Genomic DNA, 14,317 nt, shown 5'->3' on the forward strand with positions numbered 1-14,317 from the left:
TAAATACACTAATATTAGTACTCACAATGAAAATCTAAAAATTTAAAACAGAGATGTCTTCAAATTTGTTTTGAGAACGGAAATATCGATATCAAATAAACATAATTTACCCTACATTATTAAGTTTGAGGTCTAATTTTACAACATATTTCATGCCTGCATTGTTCACGCACGTCCGTGCTGTTTAAGAAAAGCATGTGCAGCGTCATAGCCACACGGTTTTACGCAAACGATACTACAATGAGGGAACAAGACATAACTAGGACGAGTGGAGACCTCTTTACCCAGACGTTTTTTGATGCCTTCCCTATTTCTTGGCTTAGGCGTTCTCATGGTGTTTTGAGTTTAATCTCAGCTCAAATGCAGAGGTATTATTCCTTGTTTCCCCGTGTTCTTCTCTTGGATTTTCCATAATTAAAAGTCAACATTGGTGCCTCATATACACTTTTCAAATAACGCAATTAGATGTTGGATTCCAAGCTTGCCCGCGTAGATTCCAGTTGATGCTTGGCAAAGAATATAGGCGTAATGAAGAACTGATATCAATATCTTTTTAGAAGGCTATTGGTTGAGCAAACCCTTCAGCACTAAATAAATAAATATGATATTAAAGTCTTATTAGAATCCGTTAAGCGAAAAACACCTTCACATCAATAGGGAATTCCTTGTAAGTTTTACTTAGTCGCCATGGGACATACACAGGGTTTCAATCCATGTCTCTTAACTGATAAAATGGTTTTAAAATTTTACATATTATTATTGAGATATAGGTCCACATCTGCTGTGAAACTCTACATGTAAATCTAACAATAGCCAACTTTTGGTACACATACTTCCTGAGTAAGAAACACATGAATAAGCAAGCTTGTAGCACATGGTTAAACTTGTTTCCTATCTTGTATGTCGGCCTAAAATAATTATAATCTGTACCAAGATAAAGTAATTCATATAATTAGACGCTTCTGTACTGATAACATCAGGTTTTGGATAACATCTATCTTAGTTGGGACATGGGTCTATTTTTAGTAGAAAATATGAGGGAAACCAGAGTAAGTATGGATAAGATATAACGTGACTGAATCGCGAAAATATGTCACTAAGATGAGAGAAAAAGATATTTCATGGATAAAACAAAGGAATTAAAGGATATTTTTGTCAGAGAACGATAGAACAGTGATCACTCTGCTATTGTATACATCATAGGTATAATATAATGAAATTAAAAAGCTTTTCTTTTTTTTTCGCCTCGGAGCTATAAGAAAGTAAACTCTGTTTCTCTTTCAAAGCATTCTGATCCAAAAAACGAAAACTTAACCACCTCACAGAAGTTTCTTTTAATACTTTAAGTATTGTTTTGACTAGCCCTGATTGGCATATGAATACTAATTTCTTACACTTGAAGGACTGAGAAATATTCCTTCCTACGATCGTGTTCACAAAAAAAAATACAAAAAAAAATAATGGGCCTTGAGTTCCTCCCCAGGCTTCCCACAAAAAGTGGTCCAACACCACTTGTCGTTATCAGTAGACCACGAGCTTCCTACCTTTGGTTATTTTTTATTCCAACCTTTCTATTATCCTATGAAAAGTCAGAGAAGATGCACTAAAAAATATAAGATATCTGAAACTTAATTAAAGCTTTAGTAACACTGACTAATTTAGTCTAACATGCGTAAAGTAATGCAATCAAGAATGCTTGTTGTCACAAAACATTGAACGTAGATTTAATTAAAGTGAAGTACTAAGGTTGTCTTATGTCTAGCTACAAAAATAAAACCTATCTATGCTCATCCTCTCTCGCTCTTAAATAAATAGAACAACATAAAAAGAAAATTGGAATTCTTACATAAACGGTTTTTAAGAACAATAGACAGACTTATGACGACCTTTCTTAATTGTGTTGAATGGTATCTGCTTATAAAAAAAGCAATATATAAAGTCTGATATTCGCCATCATTACAAATAACCCATAAATTAATAAGCGCAAATAACGCGGATATTTATCCACTAAGGGACCTAACGTGTGCGAGGGGAATCGACCCCAGCAATACAAATGACGCTCGACCCCAAAAAAATATATTCATGTATTTTTAATTATTTTTTGTAAACAAGCATGAACACTGGCTTGTTTTACATCTACATGGCTCTAAAGCAGCCATGGTTTAAAATTCAAATTTGAACTTTCTTGTGACTCATTTTGCGGAGCTAATTCAGAATTTGAATTTTTTTCTAACACCATTATTCAGATGAAGGTCATCTGTGTAGGTAAAGGAGACCCTTTTAAGACCTATCTCTATGCCTCCATTTTCTGTGATTAATGGTCTCCTTCGCCAAATTTCTCGCCGTATGCAGAGTTCCAGTCACAGCTGGGTAACAACTCTTTTTTTTTTGCTTCCTTCGGTAACTTTTGCTAAGCTTCCTAGGATGTGTGCTTATGCCGCTGCCGCTAATTTTCGTAGTGCTAGCTACCGCTGGCACCACTAATTGGGGTGTACGTGCGGGGTCACTACTTTTAAATGCAAAAATGGCGCAAAAAGGTTGCTATGCCATTTTCTCGAATGACGCAAAAAGATTGCTATGCCACTTACTCGAATGACACAAAAAGATGGCTATGCCACTTATTCGAATGACGCAAAAAGATTGCTATGCTACTTACTAGAAGGGGAGAACCCCTTGTCGGCCCTAATGTTAGTGGGATTCCCGCTCTTACCCCAACGGTTCTGCAAATATCGGGTTTGGTACTACCCTATTTACAGTATACCCTGTCCCAGGGTATGATAACGCGATCGAGTGGTCAAATGGCCACTCCCTAGAGCCAGCTGTACCCGCCTTGGGTTACAGCTAGAAAATCTCTACTCTCTCCTTGGAGGTAACAACCCTCCCTGTCAATATAATAATGACGGTGCCTTGTAGCTCTATTCCTACCCTGCCTGGGTTACGGAAAATACTACACAGTTTTTAGAAAATACCTTAGTTGTATTCTTCCAAAAGGGTCACAAATACCACAAAAATATATATATCCCCGACGTGTCAGAACGCAGACTAAAACATAATAATAATTTGTACAGCACTGTTTGTATGGGTGGACCGTAACTTGGCCCAGCCAATCAACTACATCCTCATTCAGACCCAATTTTACCTCTTAGATTCATCTTTCAATGACTCCCAACCAGGAAGTATAAAAATAACCTTGCTTCACAGCTTACCTATTGCAAAATCACTATCGCTTAGTAACGGGAATTTAACCTGTCTTTTGAAATTATACTATAAGCAAATGTAATTAAAGAAACGAAAATAGTTCATTTATCTGAAAGGAAAAGAAACAGGGGTGGAACCCCAACAGTAGCAGTGTTATCCTTGAACAATAAGTTTATAGCCTATATCTGTAGTAAAGCTGAGTTAGGACCCCATTTGCTACAATTGTGCCTAAAATTCTTCTGTTTCTACCAATATTTCGTCGGTCCAGCTAGATTTTGTTTTTCTTTACGAGTTATCTTTTATTTTATTCTTTCTATTCACGGTACAAATACTTTATTATTTAGTAATATACGGCACTACTACATTGCATTTATTACTAACACTAAAAAAACTACTAATTATACACTTGATTCTACTTGTTAAAAACTGGATACTATTTTTTTTTTTTCATTTTACAATTCTTTTTTTAGAAGTTTATCCATTTTTTCTATTGTAACCAAATCTTTGTGGGGATACAAATTTATTTCTAATAGCCAAAGTTGCTTCGAGCAAAGCTGCTCGAAGTTTTGCTAATTCGATTGCCGCTGAAAGCGAAGTCCATTTACCTTCCTCTTTTGACAAAGCCATTTCTGTTTCAATATACAATTTTTATTTAGTCAACTTGAACCAGTTTTCCCAACTTCCACCAGTTAAAACTTAAAGAAAATAAAAATATAGTATATATGTAACCTATTTGGGGGAGGCTATTATCTCCTATGAGATATCTAAAAGGTTTCCTTGTAGTAGCTTAGCGGAAATAGGCCTAATTACTTTTCTTATATGTCTGTATCTTTCCAATAATTAAATTTAAATTACAAAGTTTTAATAGCCTAATTAGTTCGAAGTTTTCCTCCAATTTCCGACTCACACCATTTGTTATGTAAAGTGTTAATAGGAATTAAGATTCATTGAACTCGGAATTTTGATGTCTAAGAGCTTTGTTTCCACAGCACGATCAGATCTGATTTAAGAGATACGAATTCTTATAGGCTAGCAGGGGTTAGAAACTTTTTCTAAGCTGTGGCCGTAACGACTTTTGGTGTTTGTAGGGATGAAAAAGCGTGGCCTCTTCTTTCTTGAGCTATCTGGAGATCAGATTCCTTTGGGAGCATTTACCATGGAGACTTACGAACTAATTATCTATTATTAGGCTAGATGCAGACATATAAGATTAAATAAACACAGATAAAAAAGACAATAGATTTATTGACTTACATATTTAGATGCACAGCAATAGGTCACTTCAAATGACAATAATGGTGACCGAGATGAAAGAGTTAAAACTTCTATCTCAATGGACCTGCTTCAAATCTTCGAATCCTTCCAAATCTGATTTACGAATAATCTTAAAAAGTATATCTACCCCACTCTCGAAGATCTCTTTTCAGCCCAGCACCATGAGGACTGGCTCATAATTGACGCAATTGGCTCAAGGATGCAGACCTGCCGTCCGCTAACTTATTTAAAATATTTTTGATGATTCGGGCGGTCAGACGGTTCTTTGCCATTTAAACTTCCTTAGAAATATCGTGCATAGCATTTTTTTGGCTACTAATTATCTTAGCGAAATTCGAACGACTAGCGTCGTTGTTTGACTGAAGCTAGAAATGCAATTTTTCTTTTTGCTGATTAAGAATTTAGACTCTTGGAAGCGGTATTTGAACTCAATTAGGGGACGTTTATTTTCTGCCCGAATCATCTTTAGAAGGAAGGAATCTTGTATTTTCAATATATCGCATTTTACTCATGGTACAATTTGTGATGATCTAATAACTTTCATTACGCAAAACACAGCATTCTCGAATGTTTGGGGATGTAATTCTCCATAAAATGGCAGCGGAACAAACGTTCTTGGGAACTTGACCCTAGCTCTAATATTAAACCTTCATTCTTTTGGAATTTAGATTTTTTTTTTTTTTTTTTTTGTATACCGTAACCCGTGAAAAAAAAGAAAAAGGGGTTCCCATGTCATGGTCCCCATGCTAAAAGGTGATTATCTTTGGTTTTCAAGATTCGTGACTGTTAACCTCCACTTTAGGGTGTTCAACGGTGAAAAATCAATTGGTCATCTCAGAACTTGAATTCTTTAGTTTTTGATCCTATTTTGCCCAAAATTGATCTCTTTTTTGGCTACAGAAAATGACAGGAAACAGAACCTAGATATGACACGATTTATTCCGTCACTTAAACAGGATAGTAGTTATTTGAATTTCCATTCAAAGGAACCCTCTCTAAATACTTTGCTACTACGTGTTGAAAATGGAGAAAAAGAAAGAAGAAAAAGGGATACAAATCTCTGTTACTCATGCAAACATATTAGTTTCCTTTTTTCAAGACTGGGACTGTAAAAATCCAGCAGGGATGCTTATTTACGAAAAGGTTAGGAGACATAATTGTTTTCTTCAATAGTCTTTTATTGGAGAAACAATGACGTTTTTTTTCATGATTAATACCCAAAAGACACTTTTCAAAATCTAGGGAGTGATCCTTCTCCCAGATTGGCGTGTCTGGAACCCTGTCAAGTGTTTTGAGCAACTCCAAATTCAATGCTATACTTTTCATTTCAATTCGATTTTGTTCAAAATTCAAAAAAAAAAACAAGTTTTCAACAGATGGTAAGGAGAAACATTAAAACTTAAACTGACAGAAAATTCTCCGTGTATGAGGGGGTATTTCTCCTCCTCAATACCCCTTCTTCACGCAAACGTTTTTTAGTACTTAAAAACTATCTCACTAAAAACGTTTTTAGTACTATCAAACGACCCTTGTGTTTCAGGAGTCGTATTTAGGGAATTAGTCAAAAGATCAAACTTTAGCGTAAAGAGCGAGGTATTGAGGAGGGAAACCCCCCTTATATACGGAATAATTTCAGTTCATTTTATGTTTTAATGCTCCTCCTTACTTTCTGTTGAATTTGTTTCTTATTTAATTTCATAAAGTTTTTCAGATAATGCCAAGAAATCAGGTCCTCCCTCAATGGAAAATTTTCTCACCCCACGAGGTCCTCCATGGAGAGTTTCTCCTAGATAAAATCTTCTCTCTGGAAAATTTCCCGTGGACATTCCCATCCCCGCTGTTCATTTTATGTTTTAATGCTGCTCCATACTTTCTGTTGAATTTTTTTTGTTATTTAATTTCATATCGTTTTTCAGATAACGCTAAGAAATCAGGTTCTCCCTGAATAGAAAATTTCCTCACCCCACAAGGAAATCCTCCATCGAGAGTTTCTCCTAGATAAAATTTTATCTCTGGAAAATTCCCCGTGGACATTTCCATCCCCGCTGAAAATTTACCCCGGAATATTTCTTACGGTAGATTCCACCTGAAAAATTCGCCTTAGCATACTTTCATTTGAAAAAGACTTCATTTGACAAGGCTCATTTGAAAAAGAATCCGATCGTCATGTAAAATCATGCGAGAAATCTGCCCTCCGTGGAAATTTTTTCCATGAGACCCCCCCCCCCGTGGAAGGTTGTTTTCACGGAAAATTCCCCCATGATAAAATTCTCCTGTGGAAATTTCTCCCCCCCCCTCATGAAAAAGATCCTCCAGACAATCCCATCCCTGCTGAAAATATTCTTCGTATTATTCCCCCGGAACGTCTCCACATGTAAAATTGAGTAGACAAAGACATAGTAAGACAAATAAAAGGAATTTCGTATAGGAACTTGAGAAGTTCCCAAATATAAAATTTTCCCTGAAAAGTTCACTCCTGGCATACAGTTGGTTACCACCGACTGATTGATTCTGAAAAACATTTTTATCGTATTTAACAAATTACTGATTTTCCAGGCAATGATATCGTCTGTTGCTGTGATGTCAACTGGCTCATAAGCAATGCTGGATTAGAGGCTGCATTAATAGGTGGAAAATGTGCTGGTGGTGCTTTAATTAATCAGTTACCTCTTGACTATCTTGCCCCATTGTGTCCTCCAATGTCTTCTAGTTCTTCTATTTATTCGTGACCTCACTTTTCAATGGACTACAATAGTATAAATACAACAGGTTAACAAGAATTTTTGAACATTTCCTATTTGCGTATAGATAAAGTATAGCTTGCTTTTTAGGCTTCTGACGGAGGTAAAAAATAAACTATGGGTGTAAAACATGTATTATTTTTCAACATAGTTTCTTTTCGCTGAATCTATTCAATCCAAACTTTCGCCCATTGTTGGATCGTGTCTAAGAGTAGGAGTTGTATTTATTTAAAAAAAAATATGCCATTTATTTCACTGACTATAATATATTTTGAGCCAAAACGCTTGTGTTATCTTTCTTTTTAAAAATAGGAATCCAGAAAAAATTTCCGTTGGTTAAATTGGGGTAGCTCATTAAATATGAAGCCAATTTATACTGTTCTCAGGATTATGAATAAGCTGGTCTAGAGTTGACTTTAAATGCTGGTCTTTGGATGTATATATTCTTTCCAAATTTCAAATCTTCTTATTTTACTGTATACTGTATTTCCGACAACGTTTTCATTCTCATATGTTTCCTTGTTTCGGAGTGACTTTTCACGGAATTTCATTTCCAATAACTATGTTTCAAAACACAGATAATTGTTTCCGTCATTTACGCGCTGTGTAATACGATTTTCTTTTTTTTTCTATAGATCTCTTTTAACCAAGTCATAATTCAAGCATAATATTTTTCAATAAAAATTTATTTCAAAAAATACTGCATAAATTCCACATCAGTACATTGATAAATTTTACCAACACTTTTAAGCAGTGTATAATCTAATAAGTATAACAATTTAATTAAGTTTTCACTAATATAATTATTGAACACAAATACACTTGTAAATATATTCAGAATAGCTTTAAAATTTTGCAAAATAATACAACCCAAAATCCGCACGATTTTATATAAATATTCTGCATCTGCTTTCAATTTTGAGTTATTACTAGAAATTTCTCAACGAAATATGGCAAAAATGGCCATGCTTTGTAATCTCTTCCATAACATTCCATAACAAATATTTCAGAAGATGTATTTAGAAATGAACATTTCTGACCAATGTCCTTCTTTAAGGGTTGAATCGCTAGTATTCACGACAATGACTGTAGGCTAGCTTATAGTATTTATTTCGGAGAAGATCGGAAGGAATGCGAAAAAATTTAATTCTAGTAATCTCAAAATCACTTTTTGAAATACTAGAAATCTGAAGAACATTGATTATGAAGGAAAAGACACTACATGAATGATTATCTACAGTAGCTTTTAACGTAGAGTCGTAAAATACAAAAACTAAAAATGTTAATGAGCTCCTGAAGCTTTAGTAGTGGGAGCATTTAAGGTTCAAGCAGAGCACACCGCCTTCGAATCCCGATCCGGACACTTTTTTTTAACTTGTAAGAGATGTAGGTATTAGGCTATTCTATGATTGTTGGTTATAATTGTTTGTTGGTTGTTGATCGTTGGTTATGTTTTTTGGTTATGTTTATTGTTTATGTTTGTTGGATATGATTATTGGTTGTTGGTTATGTTTGTTGGTTGTTGGTTATGTTTGTTGGTTATGTTTGTTGGTTATGATTGTTGATTATTGGTTATGTTTGTTGGTTATGATTGTTGGTTGTTGGTTATGTTTGTTGGTTGTTGGTTATATATATTGATTATGATTGTTAATTGTTGGTTATGTTTGTTGGTTATGTTTGTTTGTTATGATTGTTGGTTGTTGGTTATGTTTGTTGGTTATGGTTGTTGATTGTTGGTTATGATTGTTGGTTATGTTTGTTGGTTATGTTTGTTGGTTATATTGGTTGGTTGCTGGTTCTGATTGTTGGTTATGTTGATTAGTTGTTGGTTATGTTTGATGGTTATGATTGCTGGTTGTTGGTTATGGTTAATGGTTATGTTTGTTGGCTATATTTGTTGGTTGTTGGTTATGTTTGTTGGTTTTGGATATGGCTGTTGGTTTTGGTTGTTGGTTATGTTCGTTGGTTTGGATATGGTTGTTGCTTATGATTCTTTATCATGGTTATTGTTGTTGGTTTCGGATCATGGTTTTGAATATGGTTGTTGGATGTGATTTTTGGTTTCGATATGTTTGATAATAAATGGATCCCCCAATTAGCCACTACCAGTATATGAATAACTTGGACACAGGTAACTAATCCTACCGCTTTATTTCATTATCTTTCACCTAGAGTGCTGAATGAAAACGAATGTTGAATGAATGCTAAATGTTGTTGTTTTATAAATAAGAACATCAAAAGGAATTTTAAAATATACGATTGGAGAGAAAAATTGGCTACATAATTGAGGGCGAAATGTATTTAAGAGGTTTTGTAATTTATAATCGACAAAGAACTTTCGAGACGCAATTTGTTATTTTCTATGGCCTTGAAAGGTTTTTTTTAATCGAATGAGCATTTCAAGTTTTCTGTAGAAGCATTGTATTCCCGTTGAGGCCCTAAAATGTCTTTGTTTTGCAGCTAAAGATAGTGAATACCTTTAAATTCTGTTAGACTAAACGAGTTTAAGCTGGCAGCTTAAAGGCAGCTGGCCGCATAACCTAATATAAAGGCATTCAATTTTTTTTCTGCTACTGAAAAACAACAATAATTTAAGGTCCAAGTAGGACTACAGTATTACAAGGGCAAGTTTGATACGGTTAATCGGTGAAAAATAAAGTTGAAACTTGTAAAAAAAAAAATCCTAACATCTTAGAAAATAACAAATTATGATCTGAAAGCTTATTTTTAGCATTTTGTCTAATTATTAGCTAAAAACTCGTTTCTATTATTCCAGACCTCCTTTGCGAGGGAATTTTTATTTATAGTTTTTTTTTTCCATGGGAGGCTGTGATGAGCAAGTGATTTCAGAAACAAGGATTGCGCTTGAAATAAAAAAAAACATTAACGAACGGTAAATTACCAACAAATCTTAATTAATAGATTGTGTTAGTTTTATCGTGGCATTATACCAAAGCTAGCTGACTTCTTGGGTCTAAAGTACTCATTTATACTTTTTCTAATCAATAGTTAAAAACAATTAAAAAACACAAAAAAACAACAAACTTCGTGTATGGCCTACCCAGTCATTAAAGGGGTTAGCTTGCAGCCATCTAGATGATGTAAGTCATTTATTATCTGGTATCACATTACTGTCCAAGCACAATCAAATATTTGTGTAATAGAGTTTTAAGGATTAATTTTTTTTTTAGAATTAAGACACACAAGTGTTCTAATTTTGTCAAGAGGAAAAAAAGTAGAAAGACATTGATTATCTTTACTATTTGCTTAAAAGTAATCTTTTAAGCCTATCACGTCTTATAATGTGTTTTCTGGAACAAATTATAAATAAAATTACAATAAAATCCCAAAACGGAATATCCCAACAAAAACAACGGCCTCGGTTATAAATGAATATAAAATATCAGTAATACAAAAAAAACTGTATTAAACTCATATTCAACGATGTGGTGATTTATACCGTTTGCTGTACTATTTAAATCGCAAGGTATATAAACAAAAGTCCATAGTCTTAAATATTCAACAAGGGTATGAATGTTAATTAGAAGGTCAAAGATGATTTTATTTCCTCTTGAAATAATTTAATTGAACTAAGTTTTTAAACATTCTGTTACTATTATTTTTTCGAATTGCTCCAAGTCAAAAGGGACTTGCCTAATATTAGGATATAGCCTCTCAGCAACTTTTTGCCCTATAAAAAGTCTAATAATGGGGATCCATATCTTGTTTTCTCCTAAAAAGCAACTTTGTATATTTACACCCTTTTCTTTTACAGGATGAGGGTGGGGGGGGGGGGTTAGAATATTGCTTTAAACATATTGCCGTGTTAAATGTCTAATTTGTTGCTTAGCCTTTTGAATATTCTTTACACTTGTAAATGCAAACCTAGTAAAATGTAAAAAATGGCCCATAGTAGGCGAAACCGATAAGAACTGGTATTGAATAAAACCGTTTGGCAACAAAACTAAATCCCAAACCTTTTCACTGCCTTTTCTTGTAACATTCCCTCTTCCTCGAAACGTAATTTTTACTTATTTTATATAATATATCATATAATATTCATATAATATATTATATTGTTTTCATATAATATATTATTTTTCATTACAAATACTACGTTGAGTTTGCCTGGCCCTAGTCTGTTTGAAATTTCCTTATTTCACGACTTTCTCATAATAATCATTTTTTTTTTTTTTGCTGTGTTGGCCAGTAAGCCCTCTCTTAATTAGTTGCTGTGGACCTGCCAATGCGAGGATAACTCCTGTTGTCGTTTTGCGTAAAATTCTCTGTTTATCCGTTTTTTCAATGTATTTTAAGCATCCACGTGTCTTGCCGTCCTACGAAGATTTTTTTGACAAAAATTGTGGGTTAAATTATCCAATAAAAAAAAAATACTTTTTCAAAATAAAAGTTTTTGTGAATTATCAGCACCTAGATTAAAAAGTTAGTGCTATGTACGCGAATAACACTGCTGTGGTTTAGGTAAGAAATGAGGTTAGCAGCTGGTTTCGTATTAAATCAAGAGGTCAGCAGGTTTGTGTTCTATTCCCCTTTATATGGATCATTTTGATGGACTTTGTCCTAAGGAGAACAGGAGAGGAAGTAGGAGAACACGGAATCAAAAGGGGAGAACAAACTTTCCTGGACTTAGATTATGCTGACGATATAAGTATCCTAAATGAAGGTGTGAGTGAAATGGAGGAAATTTTAGAGGTTTTACGAGGTCAAGGTGCTAGAATAGGTCTAAAAATTAATGGTAAGAATACTAAGTTGCTAAGGCAAGGAAATCTCGTGATCTCCGTTCCGAAACTTTTCCAATTAATTACGGAGTGCCTCAGGGCTCTGTTCTTGGGCCTATTCTATTTATTCTTTTTATAAATGATTTGCCAGAAGTTTTGCCTCTTTGTAAAATTATAATGTTTGCTGATGATGTAGTATTTTTGCTTCTCACCGGGACCTATCAGTTCTTTTCCAGAACCTCGGAAGTACGTAACTAACTGTATCTGATTGGTATTCAAGGAATTTACTAGCTTTTAATGAAAAAAAATGCCAGTATATGTTATTTTCGCGAACTGGATCAGTAGTGTCAGATACCTTCTCTCTTTTTTTGAATGGTCTTGAATTAAGACGGGTAGATCAGTTCAAATATCTTGGGATTATTTTAGATGAAAATTTGTCGTTTCATAAATATGTAAAAACACTGTCGTTAAAAATTTCCCGAAATATTGGCATGCTAACTCGTCTTTGTCACTTTTTTCCTAAAGCTATTCTAAAATCTATTTATTATTCTTTCGTCCACCCATATTTTCTCTATTGCATTTCGGTTTGGGCATCTACCTTTCCGTCTGTTTTTAAATCTCTCCAAATACTTCATAATAAAGCAATGAGGATTCTTTTTAATGTTGATTGCAGATATTCAGCTAGACACATATATCTGACTTCAGGAATTTTCTCTTTGGACCAACTTCATTTAATTTTTATCTCTAGTATTTGTCACGATTATCAATATAGTAATTTACCTATAAGTTTCTCCGGCATTTTCTCAACTAATTCTCAATTTCATAATTATCCTACTACGCATCGTTCAGACTTTTCGTGCGAAATTCGCCCGACATCGAGAGCGGCATTCAGCATCCGTCACATTGGCCCAAAAATCTGGAACTCAATTCCTGCATAAGTTCGAGAATGCAGCAACAAGCGACATTTTCTAAGACTGGTGAAGAAATATCTTATGACATGCTAAGCATTTTGTTCATTATGATTTTCTTTTGCGTTGTTGTAAAATTTAGTTAGAAAATGGCTGTGTATTTTCGTTGGCAATATTTTCAGCGCTAAAGTATGCCACCAGGCATGTGTGCTGTTTTGTGACATTTATTTATGTACGTGTTATAAATAAAAATATTCTACTCTACTCTAAACAGTGAAGATGAAAAGGCTCTTTGGGTAACGAAAAGATTGATCAGGAAGATAGATTTATTTGCCTTGGCAGTATTATTAGTAAAGACGGTGGGAGCAGTGAATATGTTAAAAGTAGAATAGCCAAGGCTCAGGGTGTTTTTTCACAGTAGAAAAAAGTTTGGAAGGATAAGAAGATACCAAGATTAGAATATTGGAAGCTGCAGTGGCTACTTTTTGAAATACGGTCATTTAGTTGGGTACCCAAAACAATCCATAGACAATTCCTCTAGAAAATATCTAGCAAATCTTCCTCAGTTTTCCAGAGCGCCCATGCTTCATGACCATTTTTGAACACTATCATCGCTGTAGTTCCCAATATTCTAATCTTGGTTCCCACACTTATTTTCATATTCTTCCAAACTTTTTTCAACAGTGATAAGAAACAACTGACCTTGGCTATTCAACTTTTAATATTTTCACTGCACCCACCATCTTTATTAATAATACTACCAAGATAAGTTAAGCTATCATCTTGATCTATCTTTTCGTTACCAGACGTCACCAAATTTTCCCCACTTCGTCTTCACTTATTCCTAGCCTTAGCGACTTAGTCTGCTTAACATCAATGTTCAAACTTATTCTAGCACCCTGGACTCGCAAAACCTCTAAAATTTCATTTATTTCGCATAGCCTTTCATCTAAGATGCTTAAATCATCAATATAATCAAAGTCCAGGACAGTTTTACTTCCCTATTTGATTCTGTATTCTCCCATAGCCTTTCCTGTATTCTTTGGTACAAAGTTTATCAAAATGATTAATGTAAAAGAGAATAGAACGCTACCTTACTTAACTCCTGATTTAATACGAAACCAGCTTCTAACCTTTAGCTATTTCCTATTTTAGCCGCAGCAGTGATATTCCCCTACATAGCAATAATAAGTTTAATATATTTATTTGGTATACCATACAAGGATAAAACCCTCGCTAGAGCTTTTCCATCAGCTGATTCAAGTGCTGGTTGATAATCTATAAGATTGAAGATTTAAGGTGTTTGATGACTCAGACACTTCTCAATTTTAACCTAAGTGTTGAAAATTTGGTCAACACAGTCATCCTCTACTCTTCCTAAAACCGCATTTTTCTTCTCTTAAAAACTTTATCTATAGGATATCTAAGCCTAAAAACTATCACCATACTAAATAAT

The 14,317-nt window shown here is 34.2% G+C and overlaps 1 protein-coding gene across 4 annotated transcripts in view; it reads left to right on the top strand.

The window, feature by feature from the left end:
- The window catches only part of LOC148953220 (oplophorus-luciferin 2-monooxygenase non-catalytic subunit-like), a 126,918-nt gene extending 119,422 nt beyond the window's left edge, over nt 1-7,496 (top strand). For all 4 annotated transcript variants that reach the window (XM_089088395.1, XM_089088394.1, XM_089088397.1 and 1 more), the window contains one exon: nt 7,030-7,496. In XM_089088395.1, coding sequence (XP_088944521.1) covers nt 7,030-7,202 — 173 coding nt within the window. In that variant the 3' untranslated portion in view covers nt 7,203-7,496. The remainder of the gene's footprint in view (nt 1-7,029) is intronic.
- The last annotated feature ends 6,821 nt before the right edge of the window (nt 7,497-14,317 follow it).

Source organism: Artemia sp. Qi Xiang Cuo, chromosome 4 (assembly GCF_049724085.1).
Source record: "Artemia sp. Qi Xiang Cuo chromosome 4, ASM4972408v1, whole genome shotgun sequence".
NCBI classification, from domain to species: Eukaryota; Metazoa; Arthropoda; class Branchiopoda; order Anostraca; family Artemiidae; genus Artemia; species Artemia sp. Qi Xiang Cuo.